The following is a 26535-nucleotide window of genomic DNA, read 5'->3' as shown; positions in this document are numbered from 1 at the left end:
AGACTTAATAGGGATATATATAGTCATTTCTATATGTAGCATAAAAATGGAAGTAGACTTAGAAATTTTGGAACGTGAATATGGTCAGAATACATGATATAGTTGAATGAAAATATCCTTAAGAAACCCTTAGATTTTTCCTTTAGTAAGCTAAGTATATTTCTTAAACAAATGAAAACTTTCTTCTTAAACCAGGACCATGACTGCTTTGATATGGACTGACTGTTTAACTCCAGGCATGGTTTATAGGATTATAGTTTAGAATTAGAACATAATTTAGGAATAATTTGATAAAGGATTATGCATCTCCAAATGCGAATACTACATTTTGCATAAATGATTTCGGTTTTAAGCAAGAGGAACAATGTAAACCCTCTGAAAAGGTTTTTTTGTTTCTGTACTTTACAGGATAATTCTTTTACCTACTGCAGGGAAGATCATGCAAAATACTCCATTCTAACACAGTTATAGAGAAATTAAGATACTGATAAAAATTAGCTTTGTTATTTTTTTAAGATTTGTATTGTATTATTGCCTGTATTGGTGTTTATTGCCTGTATGTATGTCTGGGCACCATGGGTGTGCAGTGAGTGCCTTTAGTAGGTCAGAAGTGGACCTAGGATTCCCTGGAACCAAAGTTAAAGAAAGCTGTTAGCCTCCATGGTTGTTAGCCACCATCTTGGTTCTGAGAACTGAACCGTGATCCTCTGTAAAAGCAACACTGAGCTATCTGTCCTGGCTCATTAACTGCCTTTGTAATATAATATTCACTGTCATTAATGTTAAATATAATATCAATGTTATTCTTAGTATCAACAGGTTATTATACAATTATGGATAGTAAGTCTGGTCTGACAGGAAATAACTGAGATATGGTAGATTACTTCAGAACATGAAATGGCTCAGAAATTCTGTAATTACTGTAAGGTTAGGATTCTTTCAGCCACCTATTTGTCCTCTGTCTTATTTTACAAATAAGAAATGGTACTTTAGACTTAGAGATTAAAGTGTGAGAGACTGAGATTCTATTATGAAAACATCCTTTGGCTGTTACTTAAGTTTGCCATTATATGACATGCTTAATTTTTATTACTTCAGTGGGAATTTATTAGAATGGCATGAAAAATATTTGGTAGTATCTAATAGTTATCTGTGTTATTCTTTGTCAGGGATAAGAATTTTTTAAAGCATTACATACTAAAACCTAGCAAGACACATGAGTGGTCAGTGTGGTCAACATGGCAGACTATCAATAGTCTTATAGATAGAATTTTTTTTAGACTTATGTTGTTTAGATGCATAAAAGGTTCTCTTCCTTGCTAGTGGAAGAAATTTGAATAGAAAGAGGAACCTCCTAAAGTATAGTGGCCAAAGAACATGCTATTATATACAATAATAAAATTATTGAGAACTGTGTTTCCCAAATCTCTGTGGAATAATGCTCTACATGTTGTTAGTAAGTATGCTTGTAAAGTAAGTGTCCAGTAATCATGTAAGTAGGGAGAAGTTAAACAAGTTTTTTTTTAAGGTGTGTGTGTATTTAGGGTTTTTGGAATGCTAACTTGCATTGTATGTAGCGTATGATTTTGCCCAAATTTATTTGGTCATGGAACCCCTTTATTAAACATTCTTACTAATATCTAGATGCAAAGCTACAAGCAGCACTTTTTCTAAAATTCTAGTGTAGATAGTAGATAAAATAATGACAGTTGGACCTTGTGTCTCACTAACACCAAAAGAAAGAACCTCTACTACTTTACTTTGTCCAATTATTTTCTTGTTTACAATTTTTAAACATTTCTGAAATACTCAACATTTAACAAATTGGAACAGAATTTATTTAGCTTTTGTTACTTCTCTAGCATATTCATGGTCATGACTAAATTTTGCCTCACCTTTTTTTTTTCTGTTACTGTATTTTTGGCTTATAAATGTTGTGATCTTTGTTTTTGTGACAAAAGAATACTACTTAGAAGAAATATAAAACTGTTAAGTCATACAAAAACCTCAAAATTTTGACTGAAGTGGTCATAAAGGAATAATTCTGTAATAAATTATTAAAGATATTGTTATTTGGGAGGCTAAATTATTTTCAAGTTGTCCTATCAAGGATTGAACATGGAGATTTTTGATAAGTTTTGCCAGATTATATATTAAATATATTATTTCCATCCCTGCATTTGCCATTGGAACAACATTCTTACTGTTGACTAAACATCTTTCTTTAATAGTAAAGCCTTCAAGCAGCCTTTCTTTTCTGTGTCCAGTTGACATTCAGTTGTTACTAGCTTGGTTTTAGACAGTTGTCATTTTTAAGAGGGAGAAGTTGCTCACAAGCATTTTGAACTATATAAAGCAGAGTGAATGGCTTCTTTTATCACATGGAGTCTCAAGTGCAGCCTCAGTATAGGCCTGTTTTTTAGCATGCAGCACAAAAAGCATTTTAATGCCACCTGTATATATTGTGGTAATCATTACCCATTGTCTCCTGCTTTTTCCTTTTTTTAACTACATTATACTAGGTTTTCTCGTATGTTAAAATGTGCTGTTTTAATGTTTGGCTTTTTAATAACTCCTAAATTTTATATAACTTTATGGAAATACTTGAGGTTAAATGCTCAGGGTTACTATGTATTAATACTTAAATAATTGAAAAATATACTTGAATTAAAATGACTTTGATAGAAGCTTAGTTTTTTTTAAAAAGCTGCAGTACTTCCATTCTTAAATTAGTATTTGATTTATATTTCTTTTAATTCTTTTTTGTTAGGTTTTAAAATAACTTTAATTTTTAAGTGAAGATGCCTAATACTTTCCCCAGAGATTCTTTTGTTAATATTCTCTTCTCCTAGTAAAATTGACCCTCTAGCTAGATATTTGTTATGTAAGATGTAAGCCTTCTCTAATACAAATGTTTCTGAAAGGTCTATTTTTTGCTTTCAGTAAAAATCCTATTTCATATTTAGTTTGTTCTCTTTAAAAGTTCAGTAGCATGAAGACAGTGTACGCATATACATAAAATAAATAAATCTTTTTTAAAAAAATGTTCAGTGTGTAAGTTAGGCAGTGATGGCACATGCCTTTAATCCTAGTACTGGGAGGCAGAGGCAGGTAGGTCACTGATCTCTAGACCTGGTGTGCAGAGAGCATTCCAAAAAAAAACCCAGGGCTACAGAGACAAACCCTGATTCCGAAACACCAAAACCAAGTCAAACCAAAAAAAGCTCAATATATAAATGTTCACAATTTTCTTTGAGTTTGCTGTTATTAATTCTGGTATGAAAGAATCAAATGGTTTTTTAAGCTAGCTATCCCAGGCATCTTAGTTAGGTAGGTGTAATTATTAATAATTAAAGTATTTTAGTACTAAAAAGTTATGATTCAGTTACTTAGAATTAGGCTGTAGCGACATTCCATTTCTGACATTTTTATTTGTTTGGTTGGTTTTTTTAAAGACACCTAGTTGTTGGGCAGAAGAGGGGGCAGAAAAACGATCACATCAGCGCTCTGCGTCATGGGGAAGTGCTGACCAACTGAAAGAGGTAAGTTATTTTTTATTTCATTCTATAATTTGTTCAGATTCCCATGTGTTGTTTGTACTATTTTCTCAATACACTGGGACTTCTATTTGTTGTAACCTAAATTGCATTTCCCTCAAATTTAATTTATGTGTATATTGCTATGCCTGCTTGGCTGTATATGCACCGTGGCCAGAAAAGGGCCTTGTTCCATCTGCACCTGCAGTTACTAGGAATCAAACCTGGGTCCTGCACAACGGCAGCAAGTGGTGTTAACTGCTGACCCATCTCTTTAGTCTCAGCATTTCTCTCGAATGTTTTTCCTGTGCAGAGTTTCAAACCTATCAGGATTAATTTTATATACGTTATGTTGTCAGATTCCTCATATACTGTGACGTCTAAACCAAATGGTCTAATAGCATGATATTGCCTATGATTTTATTTTATTTTTAGCCACTTTTTTATGTTGTGAGTATAGAAAATCTGTAATTCTGGTCTGCCTCTTACCCAGTTACATAAGCAAAAGTAGATTTCTCTAGAAGGAACAAAAAAGAAGCTCAGTCTAATAAATCTAGACTGAAATAAGGACACAGATTCAAGTGTAGGATATAAATAATGAAAAAAATCAAACTTGTAATTTTATCTCAGTTCAGGATGTTTCAGACACACTGCTGATGTTTCATCCACTTGTCTTAGAACTGGATGTCTACAGTAACAGATGATACATGCTCCTAAATGGGAACAGATAAATTAGAAGAATTGATTGTTCTTCCTGGAAAATAACCATAAAGCCAAACAAAATTGCCATAGTAACTATTTCAGTGCTCTAGATGTAATCAAAATAATTGAGTAGTTTTATTTATGAAAATTTGGGATTGAATAGTATATGTTGTATTGTTTGAAGTGAAAGAATAATTGCAAAGGAGATGTCAAGATGCCAGCTGAAATAAAACCCAGTTAAGACTGTAAAAGGGCCATAACTTAAAGGAGCCCTGTACTCACACACGCGCGCGCGTACACACACACACACATGGATCATTGTTTTGTCGAGTTTTTGTTCATCTTTAGTTTTATAGCTCATAATATCTCTGACATGAAGGAAGTTACTTAGTGTCATAGTTGAAACTCTGACTTGTACATATTTGTAGTTAAATACAAATACTGGATTAATTGCACGCCATTGTGAAGTATTAAAAAGGGGTTACAAATGGAAAGTCAAAGGCAAGATTTACCATTATTTATTAGCTTTCTCATATGGGAAGGGAACTTTTTGTTTGTTTGTTTCCACATCTGTAAAATGGATATAATTAAGAGATCAAGTGGATTTTTTAATGTTTTTGAAAATTTAGTCTGTGATTTAGCAACTTCTCTGTTGCTGTGGTAAACCAAAAGCAACTTAAAGGAAGAAACAGTTTCTTTTCATTTTGCAGTTTACAGTTCATTGTTGAGGGGAGTCAGGGAAGGGACATAAACATGACCCAGAACAGAGCATTGCTCTGGACTGCCTTCCTGCTTGCTCCCTGGCTCAGGATAAGTTGGCTTTTTATACAACCTTAGTCCACTTGCCTAGGGACGTTGCTGCCCACAGTAGGCACATCAGTCATCAGTCATGACACCTCACAGCCATGGCCACAGAACAGTCTGATTTGGGCAATTTTTCAATTGACGTGCTCTCATTACAGATGACTCTAGGTTTTGCCAAGCTGGCAATAAAAACTAATCCACATAGTCTGCTACATTTTTTAATACTACACTGATAGTTATAAGTACACTGCAGTGTTAAAACTTTCTGTTTATGAAAGTTCTCCCAAAGCAAGCTGTGTTTGAGATTTTTATGTCAGCTGTCTGTCCCTGTGCCATTTATGTGAGGCTATATGTGGACAGGCATATAGTTTTGTAGAAATCAGTTTATTTTTAGCTAGACTAAAACAGACATTTCTGTGGAGATACTCTGTCTTTGAAAGACTTCCCCCTTGGTGGGGAGGTCCAGCAGCACATGGGGAAGGGGAAACGGGCTATCTGGATAAGACCTGTTAAGCTGTGGTCATATGGTGGGGGAGGAGGCCCCCTTCTGTCAGAGATCTAGAGGAGGGGAGTAGGGTGAAAGAGGGGATAACAGTTGGGGTAAAATCTGAACAAATTATAATAAAAAAAAACCATTAAAGCTTGTTATATATTCCCTGTTTAATATCAAAACTTCTAACAGCCTAAGATTTATGACCAGTTCATTTTCAGAAAAATTAGGTTAATGTCTTTGGTAATTATTTAGAAAAAGGAAGTGATATAATTAAAGTCCTGCTAAATATTTTATTTTCATTTGTTTACTTTTACATTTTTTAGCTTTTTACTTTTTATCTTGATTTTTCTCAGCCAATATAGACCAGTGGTTGTGTTAGTTTTCCATTGCTGTACCAAAATACAGATTGTAATCAACTTAAAAGGAAGAAAGATTTATTTTGACACATGAGTTTAGATTTTTCAGTCTGTGATCATTGGCATCTTTTTCTTTGGTCCTGTGTATGGTAAGGCAGCTCATCATACTGAAGCATGTGATGGAAGAGGCTTTGTTACCTCATGCTGTTTAGGAGGTAAAGAAAAAGACAGGAAGGATTTTGGGTATCTAGATCCTCCCAGCACACACTCAGTGACCTAACCTTTTTACAGGAGGCCTACCGCTTAAAGCTTCCACAACCTTCAGGCAGTACCACAGGCTGAGGACCCACCCTAATAACAATAGACCTTTGGGAGGATGTTCTAGATCCTAACTATAGGGTATTAAGAGAGCAGACTCCAGAATTCCATTGGTTTCACATTTGAGTTTCAACACGTAATGCAAATTTATTAAGCTTTAAAAACCTTTCTTCTCTATGTCTATTCCTCTTAAGTTGGGGTAAGAGTGCCTATCTCATATTCTTTTGTTGAAAATCAAGACACAAAAGTTAATGTCTTAACAAGTGGCACAATAATTTCTGTAGAGATATACTGCTCAATAAGTAGTTATAAGTTTTCATGATAATTTTTATTAGTGGTTGACACACTCATCAAACAAACTGTCCTACAAGTCATCTTGAACAATGGTTAGAAAATATATACTACCAGTCAGAATATGCATCATTAGAACATTTTCAGCTTAGCTAATTATAGCATGTTTAAAATTTTGTTCCCTATTTTTGACAAAGGATAACTTCACAATATAAGGATGTCTCTTTACAAAAAATAAGTTATGTTCTAGTGTGTCTGTCATTTGTTACAAGTGTCAATAACAGAAATAATATGGTAGCTCTATTCTTCTGAGGTCTTCTTTTTTCTGCTAGCTCCTTCCTGGGAACCATAGCTCCCAGCTCTCTTAATGTAGTATCAAGATTACTCTTACTTTAGCACTGTTTTGTTGGCTTACTTTTAAACGACTATTTTTATTTTGGGTTCCTTAAATCTTTTTCCTTTGTCCACCGCAATCCCTTCTAACAACCTAGCACCAGGTAGGAGAGAAAGAAGGTTAGTGGGGAGAGGGGGCACAGTTTTCCTTACGTGCTTCCTGCTGTTTAGGGTCGTCGGGTTCCTTGGGACAAGTCCATTTCTTGTTTCAGGATATCTTCAGCTTCTCATCATACTGCACCAGCAGCCATCTTTCTTGGATTGCCCCAGTCTCCCCACTCCCAAAGACCACGGCCCTGCACAAGGTAGTTCCCAGCTGATAAACATCATAAGGCAGTTATCAGCTGTGGACAAACTGGAGCAGGCCCCATAACCCACACCTGGAATTAAAACAAAAACGTGTTTACGTACACCCAAAACTTTCACAAAACTTTTCCTTTAGGCTTGTTAGAATATAACTTTAACCTTGAACTGCCATTTTCCCCTTCTATAAAACAGTATTAACACTTCTTACTAGATCGTTATTACTTCCTACTGTTGTGCTATTATCTTTGCACCTTATGCTAGGGATATAAGTTCTTGCAGAAGAAAATCTCTAATCAAGTTTATCACATTAAAAGATACTCCTACCCCAAATCCCAATAGTACGTGGAGAGTTAGTTGTATTATAACTTTGCCAGAACTGGGTGCTTCATACTTATTCTATTTGTTGTTAACTTACATTTTTTGATGAGGATAATGTTGAGCATCTCTTCCTTGCACATTGGTCATTTGAATATTGTCTTTTCCCATGTGCTTCATTGAATATTTGATTGACTGCTTTAATTGGTTGCTGAATATATGTTGTGTCATTCCAGGGTATAGTTTTTTTGTTTGTTTGTTTGGTTTTTTTTACTTTCCTATGGTATTACAAACTTTAACTTTTAACATACTATTCATATAATTGTGTGTGTGTGCATGTATGTCTGCATATGTGTATGTGCATTACCTCCACAGGTCAGAGTACAACTTAGAAGAGTTTTTTTCCTGCACTTTGTAGGCTCCATGGGTAGAATTCAAGCCACTAGGCTTTGTGACAGATGTTCAAGTCCAAGTTTTACTATGGAATATCAATGTTAAACATTCTAATGGTTGAGTTAGACTCTAGCTACTGGCTAACAGTCTCTTGTAGCAAATACTATTGAGAACTCTTAGTATAGCCGTGATATACATCTTTTCGAAATTGTTTTTAACTTCAGAAATAAGAACCCTGGAGCTTTCAGATCCTTTTGATGGTTGTGCTTTCGTCTTGGTTCAGTGATAGCTGTGGGCAAGGACTCACTAGCAACAATAACCAACTTGCTGATGAAAACCTATGCAATTTTCCTGTTTTGGAGTAGCTCCCTTTTTTAATTCCTTCTATTGCAAAAGGCCAAGACCCTAAATCCCATCTCGCTGCTGTACCACTTACTTCTTTTGAATTAAGTTTTTTTTTTCATTTCCCAGAGCTACTATGGATTTGAATTAATTCTGAGAATTAAGACCATTCCTACTCCCTGATACAGTAGTGCTCAACCAGTGACCAAAGATTGCTTATTTCTAATGTTTTTGAACACTGGGGCCAGTGCACTTAAGATTCCTTTCAGATTTTGGAGAAAGTTTCACTCTCTGGTTTCTCTTAAGGCTTCAAAGTAGACAATGAATTTTTAGAGAAAAATAGCTGTCTATATTTTGTTGTTGTTGTTGTTAATCCATACCTTATGAAACTACATGTTGTATTTTGAATGGAAGGTTGCCTTGAGCCTTTCATCACAGTAGCCCAGGTAGATGCCCTGCTCAAGAGAAGACTGTCCTTTGATACGATGCACTGGCATGCGGGCTTAGAAAGGTGGTGTCAGACGGAAGTTGAGCACTAAGGTTGAACTGGGACCAGAAATATAGAGTCCTTTACCTTTCCTCCAAGGGGCACTTTTATTTGCTCTCCATGGGTGCTTGGGTTGTGGAGAAGAGGTGACTTCACATACCATGAAGGCTTTTTCCTATCAAAGGGAAAAGAAAAGACATTTTCAACAAAGGCTGTACAAGGCTACAGAGTTTTCAGTTGCCGTGTTGCGGAAGTATGCCCCTCTTGTCTGGTGGAGACAATAAATACAAGGGTCTCCTGAATTTTGAAGCAAAAGAGCATTTTGTGGAACAGCAACCTCACTATCATTTCACCTGTGTCTAACATAGAGTTTGCAATGTTTTAAGTACATATATTTGGAACAGAAGGCTTTCCTGTATTCTGATGACTATTAATTATAAACAAGAGTGTTAACTGTATTTTAATATAACAAAGGTAACAGTTTTGGAAGCTACAAGTCTGTATTGTTTAACTGGCATTACAAGAACCATGGTAAAGGATTTTTTTTTAAAAGCTTTCTTTATAAATTTTAAAATCCACATAGAACAAAATGTTTCTGGTTCATTTTAATGTGTCAGGGGCCATAGAGATTAAGATTAATCAGTTTTAAAGATTTATTTTTAAAATGAATAATTATAAATTGCTTTGATCTGCAGGCATGCTAGACTGTTTTATATAAATATCTCCAGTTTTCAAATACCACTGATATATCATTAATATTCAAAAACACTTAATTTTATACTTCTATCCTAATAAAGTAACTTGTACACTTTGAGATCCTATTTACTTTCTGTCATAGAAATAATTTGTGTGAATTTATAGTGATTACATACTAATTTTGACTTCTTTTTCACATGAAAATTAATGCTCTCTAGAAGAAAAGTAAGTCATTAAAAACTAGAGTAAGGAACAGAAAAATTACCATACTCTTGTACATCTTTTGCAAGGATATTATATGAGAGATCCATAAGTCATAAAAGAGAAGAAAAAAGAGGTAAAACCTTGATAGTAAGGGTGTAAGTTCCCCCTTTTGAGTGATTGTACTATTTCCCTATTATTTACAACAGTTAAGATACAGTGATGCATGCCTTTAATCTCAGTACTCAGAAGGCAGAGGTAGGCAGGTCTCGGTGAGTTTGAGACTATGCATAGTAAGAGCCTGTCTAAATGGGGGGAGGGGTGGGGGGGAGAGTAGAGATCGATGGAGCACGCCTGTAATTTCAGCACTCAGGGAGGCAGAAATAGGCAGGCAGCTGTGAATTTGAGGCCAGTCTAATCTACAAAGTGAGTCTAGGACAGTCAAGGCTACACAGAGAAACCCTGTCTCAAAAAACCAAAAGCCAACAAAAAGCAGATATCAGTTTTGACAAATTAATCAGTAGACATACATAGTTTCCTCTTTAAAGGAGGAGATTTGTAGCATTATATACCTGTGTACCAGTCAACACCATTTATTGTTGCAGAAATGAAGCCTTTGTGCCATATAGTCATTTCTCGTTTTTCAGTTGTCTCAATCATAACCACTTGAAGAATAAATCACTGTAATAAAACCTTATATTTTATTATATTTTTTGAGAAAAAACTGAATGGAAAAAAAACAGCACCGGTGTTCACTTTGGTTTTCTTCATTTCTATTCTCTCCCCAAAGCAGATTGCCAAACTGAGACAACAACTACAACGCAGCAAGCAAAGTAGTCGGCACAGTAAAGAAAAAGATCGACAGTCACCTCTCCATGGCAACCACATATCAATCAGCCATACTCAGGTAGGCTAAGTTCCTGTTTAGATTTTAGTAGTTCCTCTTAGTGTTTTACTAAGGAAAAAGCTTTACCTTACCAAATCACTTTACTTAGATACATTCATGTAAGATGCTTTAAAACCATATTTTTAACATTTAACATTTTAACATTGTTTTAAAATAGGCAGTACGGAGTATAGTGGCCTAAGAATGATATTTACCAGTGCTAAAATCACAGGTAATGCACTTCTGGAACAACTGAGGAATGTCTTATATACTCCTTCTACAAATAGAAGGTTTATATTCCACCCCCACCCCACCCCACCCCAGGAAATTTGTGCTAACACATCTTATGGAACAGATCTGAAAAGTGCTGCTATGAAGTGATGAAGCTTACTAGGTTAATCTGATACCATGACCAAGTAGTGTATTGAAGGTTCATAAAGATAAGGATAACTCAACATTAGGAGATGTTAGTATGACTCACTATGTCAGAAAGTCAAAGCACAGAAAAGCATCCGATTTTCTTGATGTTGAGTAACACTTGATAAAACATAGTATCCATTTGTGGTTATAAACTTTTATTAAATTGAAAATAGCAAAACTTCCTGTTGTGATTAATTATTAAGTATACTAAGATCCCATGCTTAAAACACTGGTGGCATTAATGTTAAGATAGAAATCGCCGCAGAGCTCTAAATTTATTGACATGCTACATAAGGCAGTTAGAAAGGTGTCACTAATTGTATATAATATTGTATATATAAAATCAAAATGAATTAAGTGACTATTAAAAGTAATTATGAGATCATTAATATGGAAAATGTTAACCATGCCAAGTGGTAATGAGAATGTAAAACAAAAGACCAGCTGTGGATTGCTGTTAGAACACAGTAACACAACCACGCTGGCTAGCATATCCTGACCATTCTCCCACTTTGCTCCCTCTGATAGCCACTACTAATAAGCATATCTACATGAATGTTTGGGGAAGCATTATTCATAATAATGAAAACAGATATGCCTTCACTAGTGATTGGACAGATAGTTTACATAACTATACAGTGTAATACTATTCAGCAGTACAGTGGAAAGCACCTGATAGATGTGTGAGCAGAATTGAATTTCAAAACCATTTTGCTAAGGGAAGGAATTTATGAAAAACTGTATAATATATGATTTGCTACATTAAATTCTCAAGAAGGCATAATTATATAAACTAAATATTAAGAGTGGGAACTGATGCAGAGAGGCCCTAACGAATATTTTTTTGAGTAATAGAAAGCTCTAAATGTGCCTATCCTGATAAGTGGATGGTGGTTTATGTTAGCAAATCTCAAGTAACTCCACATTTAAAGTGGGCTGATGCGTTGTATCCTGACCATACCAGGTCAGTGTTCACCAACAAATTGGAATGCCCTAGACACTCAGTTATGTAAAAGCATACATAAGTGTGTGCTTACCTTTTTCTTTTTAATCTATTAGAATTAATATATTTGCAAGGTTTTTTCAAGCACTTTTTATAATGTTATTCCATTACCTAACTTAAGTTTTTAATAAAAAGATGAAATCAATTAAACTTGCATTTAATTTTTTCACTTAATTAATTTTCATTTAATTCATAGAAACTACTTACTTTTGCTGTACAAATATTTGTCATGATATATGAAGTCTAGAATACTTTAAGAAACAAAATAGTCATTTAAATAAAACTATAAATGGGAAAATTTTAATAATTTTTAAACTTGCTTATATACATACATACTTATAAGCATTGTTGATAGTGTAATTATGCTTATGGTTAAGATCTTACATGATAAAAAGGTAACTGAAATGTAATGAGATGATATAAAAGTAAAAAATCCTACCAATTTACATGAAAAAATGCAAGCTATACATGTCTATTGAGGTTATAAAATGAAAAGTAGAGGAAATTGATTGTCTTAACACATCAGTTGATGAGTAGATACTTTTAAAATAGCTATTTATCCCAAGCTAGTACACAAATTGCGTCTAACGTTCCAGTGGAAACTTTAAATGGGCTTTAAAGTTTTATTAAAGAGCTCATACTGTAAATATGTGCACCCATTACTGAGGAAAATAAATGTGAAAACTTATTGCTTATATTATTTAAGCAGTTGTTTTCAGACATCATAAAACACACCCATATTCTGGAAAAAAAATATAAAGACTTTCTTTCAGATAACAAAATTGCTATAACATTACATTAAAATGGGCTTTATATGGATATTATTAGAAAATAGCTTAAAGAAATCAAATAGAGAATTCATGAAGAAATATCAGGTCAGTTGAATTGATGTTGGGTGATTCTAAAATTCTGTTTTACATTATACACAGAACTAAATCATGATAGGTATAATATTTTATTGCAAAAACCATAAAACAACTAAGTACTCTTGATAATAAGAAAATGGAAAATGTGTGCTGGAGCCAGAGCTTAACAAGATATAAAGCATATTAGTAGGCAGTTCAAGTGTCAGAAATATTAGCACGCTGACTGCCTTATTACAAATTATACGTATAAATTTCAGTTGTTCATTATTAATAAAATTCTTTTTCATTATCTTTTGCCTTCTTAGTCCATTTTTTCCTTATTTTCTTCCTACTGTTTCATATCCTTGACCAGTAAAGTGTCCATTGACATTTTTTAATAACTTCTATAGTGGTTGTTGGAAGTGGCTGATTTTTGACAACTCCTGAAAAGAGGACTTTTGAAAATAACCTAAAGCCACTAAGTGAGTGTTGAATTTAACATAGTATTGTTTTTATATTGTTTAACAATCCAGTGATTGTCTCAAAGAATTGACAAAATGGAAACAAAAGTAAGAACATGTAAATATCATGGTATATCCACAGCACAATAATAGAGTCTCATGATAAATTACACACTTTCAACTGTACTTGTTTCAACTATTCTTCTCTAACTTAAAAAAAAAGAGAAAAAGAAACATTAGAAAGTGCTGAAAATTCTATCTGCCATTTTACCAACTAAGTGTATATACATTATGTAGCTATACCTTTGCTCTTAAAAAGGTTTGGAAGGATTGATCATATGTAAGTTTTACTTTCCTTTAGAACTTAAATTACTTTATATGTGTTTTAATTTTTACTATATTTCAAATGTCAGAAATAACTTAATTGAGTTTTTGTTTTAAAGCATTTTGTTTGCTTTTTCTGTTTTTATGGCAGGGGCATTTAGAGAAGCCGTGCATATGCTAAACAAAGGTCTGCCACTGAGCTACAACTGTAGCTCTTCAATTTTTTAAGATGTATCTGCTCCAATTCTTTATTTCTTTGGCAGTAAATGATTTGACATCATTTTGTCTTCTGCCTCAAAGGCTATTGGATCAAGGTCAGTCCCTATGCCTCTGTCAAACATATCCGTGCCAAAATCATCTGTTTCCCGTGTGCCCTGCAGTGTAGAAGGAATAAGTCCTGAACTTGAGAAGGTATTCATCAAAGAAAGCAGTAGTAAAGAAGAAGTGTCCAAGGTGAGATGACAAGGGGTGCCTAATCTTTTTTCTTTAATGTTACAGTGTTTTTTCAGAAGCACTTTGGGAGAGTGGTAATAGCTTTATGGAGATAAAATTTGCTTCCCGTAAGGTTCATTGTCTTTGTTAGTCATCTCTCCTATCCTCTACTATATTTTGCTGTAGGCTGTTATTGATCTACTCTCTGACTTTATGTATATTTCTGTTCCAGACACTTCAAGTAAATGGCATCATATAATGTGTCTTTTGGTAATTGGCTTTTGTCACTTCACATAGCATGTCTAAGATAGATCTGTGTTGCTGCACATGTCAGTATTTTCTTTTACTTGCCAGGAAGTATGTATTGTATACATTTGTCCACCTAGCAATTGAATGCATTTATGGTTTCTATTTTTCCATGAGCATTTGTACAAATTTTCTTATACATATACTTTTTTTCATTTTCTGAATGGACATAGGACTGGAATTGTCAGTATTATAGCTCTGTGTTTAGATGTGAAGGAATTGCCAAGCTGTTTACAAAGCATCTGTACCATTTTATATTCCTACCATTAATGTAGGATAGTTCTGATTTCTCTATATTATTTTCTAAAAGTTTCAGTAATTTTTCTTTTTCCAATCTCTAGTAGGAACATAATGTTGCCTTGCATTCCTAGCACCTAAGGATACTAAACATCTTTTCATAAGTTATTGATAAATTTGTATGGTTTCTTTAGGGGAATTTTTATTTATATCTCTTGTTTCATTTTAAATTAGGCTGTCTTTTATTACTGAGCTGTAAATGTTCTTTGCAAAATTCTCTCTCTCTTTTTTTTTTTAGAGATAAATCCCTTATCAAGTGCTTTGTGTAGAAACATCATAAGAGTTCTTTTCCATTTTTTTTTGACAATTTCTTTGAAAAACATTTTTGATGGAGTCTAGTTTATTATTTTCCTTGTACATTCCTCAGTCCATGGGGTTCCATGATTTACTCTTGCTTTTTTTTTTCCCTGTGGGTTTTATAGTTTTGACTCTCCCTTACTGCCTTAGTTAGGGTTTCTGTTGCTGCAGTGAAAGGCCAAAGGCAAGTTAGGGAGGAAAGGGTTTGTCTTAGGCTTCCAGATTCGTGCTCATTACTGAAGGAAGTCGTGACAGGAACTCAAAAGCAGGGCAGACACCTGGAGGCAGGAGCTGGTGCAGACGCCATGGAGGGATGCTGCTTGCTGGTTTGCTCCTCATGACTTGCTCATCCTGCTTCTAAAACCCAGAACCACAAGCCTGAGGATGGCAACACACACAGTGGGCTGGTCCCTGCCCCATCAGTCACTGATTAAGAAAATGACTTATAGCCAGATCTTATAGAAGGATTTTCTCAGTTGAGGTTCTGTCCTTTCAGATAACTCTAGATCGTGTGTCAGGTTGCCATAGACTAGCCAGCACACATACATAAAAGTCTTTGATCCACTTTAAATCTTTTAGACCTTAGTATTTATAGATAAGCAAATGTAAACAACACCCATAGGTTCTTCTGTATCCACACTAGTTAATATATGAGTCAGAGATTTAGATTGTTTTCCATCTTTACCATAGCAGTGCTTTATAAAATATGCATGTGTGCAAAAGTTTTGTGGTGGTGAAATTGCTTTGCCAAAGCATTTTCACATTTTAAGTTTTTATATGTATATCCTCTCAAATCATAGTGCTATTTTATTCTTTATCTTATATCAAGTTATTTTTATATAACACTATAAAGGAACTCATTGGAATGGAAATTGTGACATCTTTTAGCTGTTTGCTTTGAACTGTTTCCTTTAAAATAGTAATAAAAGAAAGTAAATTTGATCTTATACTTGGAAGATAATCACCCACAAATTTATTTGCTAAGAATATCAAAGCAAAACCTTACGTATAAAACATTTCTTCTTGAAAATGAGTTATATTTTAATTATCTATAAACTTATAACTTAAAACATTGACTTTTTGAAATAAAAAACTTTATATTGGGGTATTTTCTGTACTTTTATTTCTCATACTTGTATACAGTATACCTTGGTCATATCCACTCCCAGCTCGCTCCCTCCAGACCCCGTCTTCAGTATCTCTGATTCCCATCTGACTTTATGTCATCTGTCTATCTCCACTAAGTCCAGTTAGTGCTGCCAGTAGATTCATGGCATGGGGTCATCCCATGGGGCCTGGAAAACTTACTAATGCCCCCTCCCTTTGAAAAAGGCTGAATGGCTCTTCCTCAGTAGCAACCAGCTTCTATTTCCTCCTCAGCTCTAGGACTAGGATATTAGTAGCCCTTCTACCCATACTGTAGTTTTTAACTTTGGACTTTGTAGAGGTCTTATATAAGTAGCCACAGCTACTGTGAGTCCATGTGTGTAGCCACCACATGACACTCAGAGGTTAGCCTTTCGCTACACTCCTCTCCAGTGTTTTGGCTTTTACATTCTCTGTCACCTTTTCTGCATTGTTTCCTGAGCCTTTGGTAAGAACAGAGTGATGACAAATGGCCCAATTTACAGCTCAACACTCCCCTTTGCTTTGTCTGAGCATTTTGTACAGTTTTAAGTCACTGAGTTAACCACTACCCTCTGCAGTACCAAGTTTGAAAGTGGCACACTGTTATGGACATAGCAATAAATATTTAGAAGGGAGTTTGACAAAATGACGTCTTAGCAAAACAGAATCAGTATGTTCTCTCGTAGGATCTATGGTTTTCCTAGACATAGGTTTTGATAATATTTACAGTACCAGGTGAGAGTAACCAAAACCTAAGCATATAAGGATGTATGAAGAAGTAGTAGGCCTAATGAAACCCTACTCACTCGTTCATAAGCTAACTAAAGTATACTTCTTTTTAAAGGGGTTTGAACAGATATGTCTCAAAAGAGTAAACAATGCTCTCCACAGAAATCATAGGTTATTAAATGAAAATCCCAGTTCCTGGCTACTCTCTATTAGGTTTTGGTCTTCGAGGTACTCAGAACAGTAGGGGATATTGTCATTGTTCCTGGTTGTTCATTGCAACTAGATAGTAAGAACCTATTGCTAACGATACCACACACTTCAGTTGCAGACACAGGAAGAAATTCTGAACTGGTAAGGAGTTTCCCTGCTGGCTAGCTTACGAAGTTGTTGGAAAGTGCTATGCAGGCTCCTGGGGGAGAATAGATACCAGTGACTTTACCCAGGACAGGGCCCTGAGGGTGTTAGTAATTACTTGCCAGGCAAGATGTACCTACTGATGTGATAGTGGCAAGGCTGTTTATGGAAATAAAAACCTGTTCTCTTAATTAGAAATTGGACATTTCCAACTAATTTTGTATGAGAGTTTATAAAAAATAAATCAAAACATCTGCCTCTATCTAAAAGTGAAAATTGTCATATTAACTTTTATTGGTATCGATTTTATAAGGCCTCTGTTTGCCAAAATTATTTTGTGTAAATATGAAGATTTGTAAAAATTTTTTGCTTCTGTAATTCTACCTTCCAAAAAGGTAGAGCCATCATGGCACACGCCTTTAATCCCAGCAGTTGGGAGGCAGAGGCAGGTGGATCGCTGTGAATTCGAGGCCAGCTTGGTCTACAAAGCTAGTCCAGGACAGCCAAAGCTACATAGAGAAGCCCTGTCTCGAAAAGCCATAAACAAACAAACAAACAAGGTGGTTAAAAACATATATATTCTCTAGTTGCAGATTAAAAGATAGAAATAATTTTTATGAAATAGGATGTAGGTAAAACATAGTTTATATTCTTAAACATTTAGTTCTAAAGAAGTGCATTATTTAATTGGTTTCCCGCATTGCCAGTTTTATTGAGCTAACGTTTTATTTGCCAGAGTTTGGCCTAGTGAATTCTTTCTTTCACTACGTTCATTAACTAAAAACTTCTTTTAGTAACAAAGAAGCCAGATACCTACTTAGATAGTTGAATATTCTCCTGATAGTAGTCATTATCAGCTATAAAGATGGGTCTGTTCAAGCAGCATCACATGAAAAAAATTTCCATTCCACTCAACATAGAAAATAGTGATATTTTATTCTTTCCTAATTTTTTCTTTTTCTATTTCTTTTCTGGCACTGTTTCTGAATCTTTAAAATGACAAATCTCAGAGCAAGTGGCGTAAGCACACCAGTGAAAATGAATTATAATTCATTATGTTGGTTCATTTTATTAGCATTGCCATCCTTTCTGTACAATAATAATAGTTTAAATTTTATGAAAAATTTAGCATACAAAGTTTTGCTTGTTGACTGCAGACAAGTAAGAAAAATGGGATGAGAGCTAAGTAGACTAGCAAGGGTTCACTCTGCAGGCTCTGATACTCCAGTACTACTTAATTAGCACTGTACTCTAAACTATAGGCTCTTTATGGATGCAAAATGATGAACTGATGAATTGTAATGAGTCCGCTAGTTCAAAGCATGTGGTTGTAATTGAAGTGTCCTGATTATCACTTTTGCCACACTAGAACAGTACATTAGAACTAAGCAAGATTATGAATAGTCATACTTAGTTGTATGCCAGGTTAATAGAATTGTAGCAGTTTGTAATTCTCCACTGAATACTAGTGAAATTTTATTAGAAAGCTTAGGTGATTTCAAAGGAGATGAAAGTTCTTGCTTCAGTTCTTGGGATCTAACTAGTAAAGAATTAATAAATTGAAATTGTATACTCAACAATATGAACGGGTTTTTTTTTCACCCTCCTAGGAAGTCAGCATGACTTCTTTGAATGTTTAGTTTATCCCCGGTGCGTATGAGCTTTCATGGTGTTATTTGGAGCTTTGTTGTTAGCCTTGTGCTGCTCTTAAAGATTGGAACTGCCTGGGAGGATATACAGGGAACTCTATGATTTTTAAGGGAAACAGTTTGAAACAAATTTTAACTTCAATAAATGCAACATGCCCAGAAATTACTCTTAAGATTAAAAAATGCTGTATCTATTCACTGAGTGATTAAAGTATGGAGGTAGCACAGGTAGGCTATAACATCTGCAGATACACCCCCCCTTACTGATCAATAGAGTGTACTTGCTGTCACCCATGTTTCCTGGTGTTCCTCTTGCAGCCTTTGGATATACCAGATGGACGAAGAGCTCCACTCCCTGCTCACTACAGGAGCAGTAGTACTCGCAGCATAGACACCCAGACTCCTTCTGTCCAAGAGCGCAGCAGTAGCTGTAGCAGCCACTCCCCTTGTGTGTCCCCATTTTGTCCCCCGGAATCCCAGGACGGAAGTCCTTGTTCAACAGAAGATCTGCTCTATGATCGTGATAAAGGTGAGAATGAAGTCATCCACTTGCATGGAAGGCTTGCTGTTGCTCATTACAGTCTGCGTCTTAGACCATCCCACCACTTTTCCCCTCTGTTGAATGGTACGATCATAAAATATGAGCTATGACCGGTTTGTTTGTTCATTGGTTTTACTTCCCTCCTTTGTAACTTTCAAACATCTTCCATAAATGTGTCAGATAAGCAAAGTGCCTGGTTCTAACAGCTAACAAAAGCTATAAAGTAGATCAGATACAACTACATGCTGGTATTTTCTTTCATTTTGTTCAGATGGTTGATGGTTATGGGACAGCTTATATTTCTTATGTCTGAAGCTGGAGTTTGTGTTCAGTGATGTTGGAGAAATGTTTTCTAACCGTGTCTTGGGAGAATGAGTGTGTGTAGTGTGAAGGTGCACATACGCGTTGTGAAGACTGCGAGGTACCTTCCTCTGTTGTTCTATTCCCTGCCTTAAGACAAGGCCTCTGACTGAACCAAAACCAGGCTTTTTGGATGAGAATGCCTAGCCAGTGAGCTCTCAGAATCTGCCTGCCTCACGCACTAATGCTGGGGCTTATAGGAACAAGCAGTCCTGCCCAGTCAGGATGCCTATGCATAGATGTGCTGGGACTGGAGCATAGCATAATCATCAGAGAGACTTCACCCAACAACTGGAAAGAGCAGATGCAGCGTCCCACGGCCATATGTTAGGTGGAGCTCAGGGAGTCCTGCAGAGCAGGGGCAGCAGGGGCCTGGATGAGTCTAACTTAGGTTCTTTGCGTATGTGCTGTAGTTGGATAGTTTGGTGTTCTTTTGGGATTCCTAACAGTGGGAGAGGGGGTTGTCTCTTTTACCTGCCTTTAAGACCTTTTCTTCCTACTGACTTGGGATGCCTAGTCCAGCATTGATGGTAGCCTCCTCTTCCTCTTCCTCCTCTTCTTCTTTCTTCTTTCTTTTTCCTTTTTCCTTCTTGTTCTTCTTCTATTAATTTTTTTTTAATTTAATCACTTTACAGCCTGATCACAGCCCCCTTTCTCCCCTCCTCACAGTCCCCCTTCCCCATGTCCTCCCTCTCCTTCTCTCACAGCCCCTTACCACCAAATGGATACCAACCCATCGTGCCACACCAAATTACAGCAGGACTACGTGGATCCTCCCCACTACCCACTAAGGCCAGACAAGGCATCTCGGCTGGGAGAAATGGATCCAAAGGCAAGCAGCTGAGTCAGAGACAGCCCCTAGGGGGGAGCTCAAATGATAACCAAGCTTCATATCTGCTACATATGTGTAGGCGGCCTAAGTCCATCCTACGTACGCTTTTTGGTTGGTGGTCCAGTATCTGAGCCCCCATGGGCCCAGGCTAGTTTCCGCTGTAGTAGTCTTGACCCTTCCAGTTCCCTCAATCCTTCCTCCCACTCGTCTACAGAACTCCACAATCTCAGCCTATTGTTTGGCTGTGGGTCTCTGCATCTGATTCTATGAGCTGCTGGGTGAATCTTCTCAGAAGATAGCTATGCTAGGCTCCTGTCTGCAAGCATAGCCAAATATCATTAATAGTGTCAAGGATTGGCTCTCCCAAGGGGTGGGTCTCAAGTTGAGTCAGTCATTCGTTTGCCATTCCCTCAGTCTCTGCTCCGTCTTTATCCCTGCAGGTCTTGTAGGCAAGACAAATTTTGGGTTGAAGGTTTTATGAGTGGGTTGGTGCCTCTCTCCCTCCATTGGAAGTCCTACCTGTTTATAGGAGATAGAAACTTCAGGCTCCATATCCCTTGCTACTAGGAATCTCAGCTAGGGTCACCCCCATAGACTCCTGGAAGCCTATGATGTCCCAGAGATGCACCCCACTGATTTCTGTTCTCTCTCCCAATCCTCTTACCCCTGTTCTTCCCACACCTGCTCTCTACCCCATTTCCCTCCCCACCCCTCCTCACACCCAGTTCCCTCCTCCATCTACTTCAGATGACTGTTTTATTTTCCCTTCCGAATGAGACTGAAGCATCCTCCCTTGGGCCCTCCTTGGCTTTTTTGGGTCTGTGGATTGTAAAATGGATATCCTGTACTTTATGGCTAATATAGTGTGCCTGGTCTTATTGTTACTTGTTATGTGGTGGTCACTAGGAGACCTGCTCTTTTCTGAGGGAGGGTGGAGGGAGTTGCATCTGGGGGTAAGGGGAGATCAGAGGGGAGAGACTGGGGAAGGGGAAACTGCAGTCACAATATACTATATGAGAGGAAAATAAATTTAAAAAGAAAAAAAAATGTGGATACTGGAGATTTGAACTTGAGTTCCCAGGTTCTCCTACCCATTGAGTCATTTCCCGAGATTTTCTGATTTCTTATTTGAAACAGGATTTCCCATGGAATGTGGAGTTCATCATTTTGGTTAGATTTAGATGACCTAGGATTTGCCTGTCCCTGCTTCCCAGCACAAAGTTACACATACACAGCACCATGCCTATCATTTACACAGCTCCTCATGCTATGCAGACATCTTCCCAGCCACCCCACCTTACTGTCCTAAAGACAGGTTACTCACTAAAGCTGAAGCTCACCAATTCAGCAAGCCCCAAGGGTTTACCTGTCTGCCTCTCCAGGACTATGGTCATACATGTGCTGCCATGCACTTTGTTTTTGAGTGGGTGCTGGGGACCTGATCTCATGTCCTCATGGTCGTGTGGCAAGCACTTTACTAACTGAGTCATCTCCCTGGCCCTTTAACTGTATGTTTAAGTGAGTAGAGAAGGATCAGAGAGTATCTTCAGAAAGAACACCACCTTAAGATGATGGTGAGTTCATGATAAGTGTTGGAAACTGGTATTTCTTATTGCCTATCAGGTCCAAATAGTTTTTCTGTGTTCCTGCTGCCTTTTGGTTAAGTGCTTATATAACACAATTTACTGACTCTTAATTTGGTCCCTAAGACGTAACTGCAGAAGACAGTATCTTTTGCTCACCTTCCATGTTCCTTGGCTACCTTGAGAAATGCCGAACTTATTTTTTTAGATAGAAGTCATTAATACCAAAAATTTTACTCAGTTTTGTGGTCCTTTTCCAATATTACCACTGCTCTCTGTGATTTATTTTGTGGTACCACTGTATGTAAAATGCATGGATTCTAAGTGTTCAACCTGGAGAATTTTTATATATGTAGCCATTTGTGAAGGGGAGGCTCAAGGTACAGATAGAAAACAAGTTTGCTATCTCAGGAGGTGCTCTGTCTTCCCAGGTAGCATGCTTCCCTCTAGAAGTAATCACTATTGTGTCTTCCTCTACCATAATTTAATTTCTACCTGTTACAGGAATTTCACAGAAATAAAATGTTGGTGTATTCTATAGCTCTTGTGTCTGGTGTATTATACATATTTTTAAAGAGGACTTAAATGACAGCTATTTTTGATTTTGTCATCTCTTTTTATATCTTTTAAATAGTTCTCCCTTTAGACGTTTTTCCTTATCACAGGCTTTATGGACATATTCCATTAAGAATATGTTGAAGATATCTTTAGGCATCTCTCCTTAGAGTGTCAGACTAAGAAATTGTGCTAGAGAGGTGGGCATGTTGGCACACTGCTTTAATCCCATGGGATTAAAGAGCTCCATGAGTTTGAGTCCAGCCTGGTTGACATAACAAGTTCCAGGCCAGTTAGGGCTACATAGTGAAACCCTGTGTAGCAACAGAGAGGGGAAGAGGTGGGCTATGAGGTTTGGTGGGCAGGGAGGATCTAGGATTCATGGAGGGGAAAGAGTATAGAACTTTTAAATAAACATTTTTTTAATCATAAATCCGTTTCAAATTATGGAGTTAGAGCTACTGAGGCAAGTGTGGGGCTCATGCCTATAATCCTAGTACTGTGGAGACTGGGGTGGAGGATTGCTGTGCGTGTGAGGCTAGCAAGAACTGAGTAGTAAACGACCTTAGCGGCTTTGGCTGCAGGTGGAGGAAAGAAGGTCTAAGAAACATGGGAGGTGTTTCCCCCACTTTATACTAGGAAGTCTCATTAGCTTCTTGAAATGCCTACTATTTTTAGCTTAGAGGCATTGTTTTGTGATTACAATAGACAATATTTTTCCCTCAGAAAACTGTATGGCCTACATGTATGTAAAAATTCCCAGTCCTCAAGAAAAACACTCATCATTATAAAGAGAACATTAAAATTGTATTTTTAATGTATACATGCATATGTATATACACACATAATTTAGGACTGGGTATAAAGGCCTGTGCTTTTGAACTGAGTTCTCTTTTTTTTTTTTTTTTTTTTTTCCTGGTTTACTTAAAATAACTTGCTGCGCATGTGTTGCACATCAGGGGCAGTACTTGAAAGTAGAGAAATAGAGATAAATAAAATGTACCCTTTTCTTTAAGGAGGTTGCAATCATAGAGAATAAGAGGAATGTAAAGAGCATGGATAATGCTCTTAGTACATATTTAGCATTTTAAACAATATTTAAAATACTAAAAGGAAAAAAGTGGTTTATCAGATTGTGAAACTTGTACATTCTATTGCATTCCAACTATAGAATAGTTTTGACCTGTGTGGCTTCTCTGTCAAAAATATAAATTTTGGAGTGGTTTGTATTTTTTAACAACAATTTTGTCTCATAATTTATGGTTTTTTACTAAACTTTGAGTCCTTTTATTTTTAGTAAAGGAAAAAAGTGAAAGATACATAGTTCTTGCTGGTTTTCATCAACTATGGAAATAGAAAAATACTGTAAATTTGGAGTACTTTCATACTCTGTAGTTTCTCTAAGTGATTTCTTTGGTAAAATAGCTTACGCCGTTCTTAGCAGAGTAGGTGAGACGATGTAGGAAGGGGGAGAGTCAGCTGCAATGAGGGCATATGTTCTAAAAGGTGGTGTTAGTATTCATCTGTTACGAATTTATCCTTTTTCTGATCCTGCTAAAGTTATCTCTGCCTATTTATAATATCTCTTCCTCATGAATCATGTATAATTTTCAACTAAAGAATTTTAGTTAGATTGCACATTTTTTTTTCTTTCACTATATCAGTTGCAATGGCAGGAAAAAAATTACTGTTGAGAAAGGGACAGTTGTTTGAGAAACTCATTTCAGGTGGAGATTTTAATTTTGAGCTTGTTTGTTTGTTTTGGGTTTTGCTATTTTCTTAAGGTTTTTTTCAGTAACCTAAAGACTGAAGGCAGCCTGGACATGTGTGTTGAGTTGCCAGGCTAGCTTTAACCTAATAAAGAAGTAATTCCTAAGCCTCACTGCAGAATTCAGAATGAGAGCCCTCATCTTGACATCTCTTCTATTAACATTATCAAAACTAGAGCAATCCCAAGAGTTGGCGTAAGTCCTTGTACATAATCTTATCCAAATTGCAAGGAAAAAATATATAGTACAGATGGCAGCATCAAAATATTAGATCTTTTAGCAGCTCTGCCAGTGTTCCTTGATGGTAGCCAAACAAGTGCTGGGCAAGCTATAAAACTCGACTTGAGTCTGCTGCTTGTCATGGGTCTTTGGCACAAGTTACTTTAGGCAGTTGTTAGAAAGTTCTGCAGTTTTGCAAGATATTGTAAAAACATTGATTGTTATAATTATGAAGTAAATGGAACCATTTTGTTCAGGCCAACTACTAAAAGTTATATTCCAAGAGTCCATAAATTGATTACTTGTGGTTTAAGCTATATTTTCTTAAGGAAATATGCTATGTGGATAGAGTTTCCTAAGCTAGGGCACATAAGCCCATTTAACTCACACTGTAGTTTGCCTCATAAATATTAATATTCCTAAACTTTGGGTTTTAAGCATAAGCAATCTTTGGTCTGCTGAGAGCAAATGAAAAGTATTAACTTGTCTTTTTAGGGTCTAGAATTGATCCTAAGCAGGCTGTTAAAATAGCCTATTTGGACATTTTTTTTATTCCTAGTTTCTAGTTCTTATTTAATCCTAAGGTCAGATTTGTGACTTTAATTTCTGTGACTCATATTATGAAAAAAAAGATTGAATATATGTTTTAGCTGTCTTGCCTTGAAAACCACTGTTTTTTAATATTCTTATCTTTCTTTAATTTAACAGTCATACCAATAGCAGATAATGTAACAGGTCTATGTAAATATTAAGTTATTCATAATTCAAGACTTCTTAGTAAGTATAACTCAGTTGTATCTGTTATATTTCAGTCTAGAATATATGCAAATTGAAGTTTTGAACATTCCTAAATATATATTTTACTTCATTTGCTGTTACCTGTTTAGGAATTCATAAGTTTCAACAATGAAGAGCAACCTAGTTTTTTTCTAATTAATTTATAATTTATTCACTTTACATTCTGGTTATAGCCCCTCCCTCCTCTACTCCCAGACCCACCCCCTCTTCTCCAAACCCCTCTACTATTCCTCAGAGAGGGGAGCCCCCCCTTCTCACCCACTCGAGCTCATCAGGTACCATTAGGACCAAGCACATCCTCTTACCCTGTGGCCTGACAAGGCAGTCCCTCCATGGGGAAGTAATCAAAAAGCAGGTACAGAGTCCATGTCAGAGACAGCCCCTGCTCCCCTTACTAGAGGAAGCACATGAAGCCTGAGCTGCCCATCAGCAACATCTGTGTAGGGCCCCTAGGTCCAGTCTGTGCATGGTCCTTTGTTGATGCTTCAGTCTCCACAAGCCCCTCTGGGCCCTGGTTAGTTGGCTCTGTTGGTCTTCTTGTGGAGCTCCTGCCCCTCCAGGTCCTTTTCTCCTGCCCCCTACTTTTCCACAGGACTCCCTATGCTTTGCCCAATTTCAACCTTGTTTTGTTCATTGCTTTGTCCTCAGCAAATTCAGTCATATCTGACAAGAATGGTGCTTAAATAGAGATTTTATAGTTTTCTTACAAGAACTTTATTTGTAAAATATCCATATTAAAAAGATTATATTTTTATTACTATATTGAAAATATAATGCCATTTTCTTTGTTATTATATGTTGTATTTTTTAATGGTCATAAAGAATGTGATTCTCTTAAAAGAAAATTTTAGCTGGGCAGTGGTGGCACACCTTTAATCCCAAAACTCGGGAGGCATAGACAGGCACATGTCTGTGATTCCGTGAGTGAGTTTCAGGACACCCAACACTACACAGAGAAACCCTGCCTCAAAAAAAATAAAAAAGAAAAGAAGAAAAAGAAGACGAAGAAGCAGGGTGGAGAAAGGTAGCCATACTTAGTCATAGGAGCTTTTGATGAAGTGGGAAGTGTGATAAAGTTCACATTTCTTGGTGCAATTAAAGAAAAGGAAACAGC

The 26535-nt window shown here is 36.4% G+C and overlaps 1 protein-coding gene across 3 annotated transcripts in view; it reads left to right on the top strand.

Annotated features, from left to right (window-relative positions):
- GLCCI1 (glucocorticoid induced 1) overlaps positions 1–26535 on the top strand; it is a 113555-nt gene that overhangs the window by 76663 nt on the left and 10357 nt on the right. For 2 of the 3 annotated variants that reach the window (XM_084785925.1, XM_084785924.1), the window contains exons 3-6: positions 3456–3542; positions 10424–10540; positions 13873–14025; positions 19083–19293. In XM_084785925.1, the coding sequence (XP_084642051.1) occupies positions 3456–3542; positions 10424–10540; positions 13873–14025; positions 19083–19293 (568 nt within the window). The remainder of the gene's footprint in view (positions 1–3455; positions 3543–10423; positions 10541–13872; positions 14026–19082; positions 19294–26535) is intronic. The other variant, XM_084785923.1, reaches the window with a different exon arrangement.

Source organism: Acomys minous (genome assembly GCF_964271855.1).
Source record: "Acomys minous genome assembly, chromosome: 6".
Classification (NCBI taxonomy): Eukaryota; Metazoa; Chordata; class Mammalia; order Rodentia; family Muridae; genus Acomys; species Acomys minous.
The sequence above is the reverse complement of the archived record's forward strand: the minus strand, read 5'-3'. Positions and strand labels throughout refer to the sequence as shown.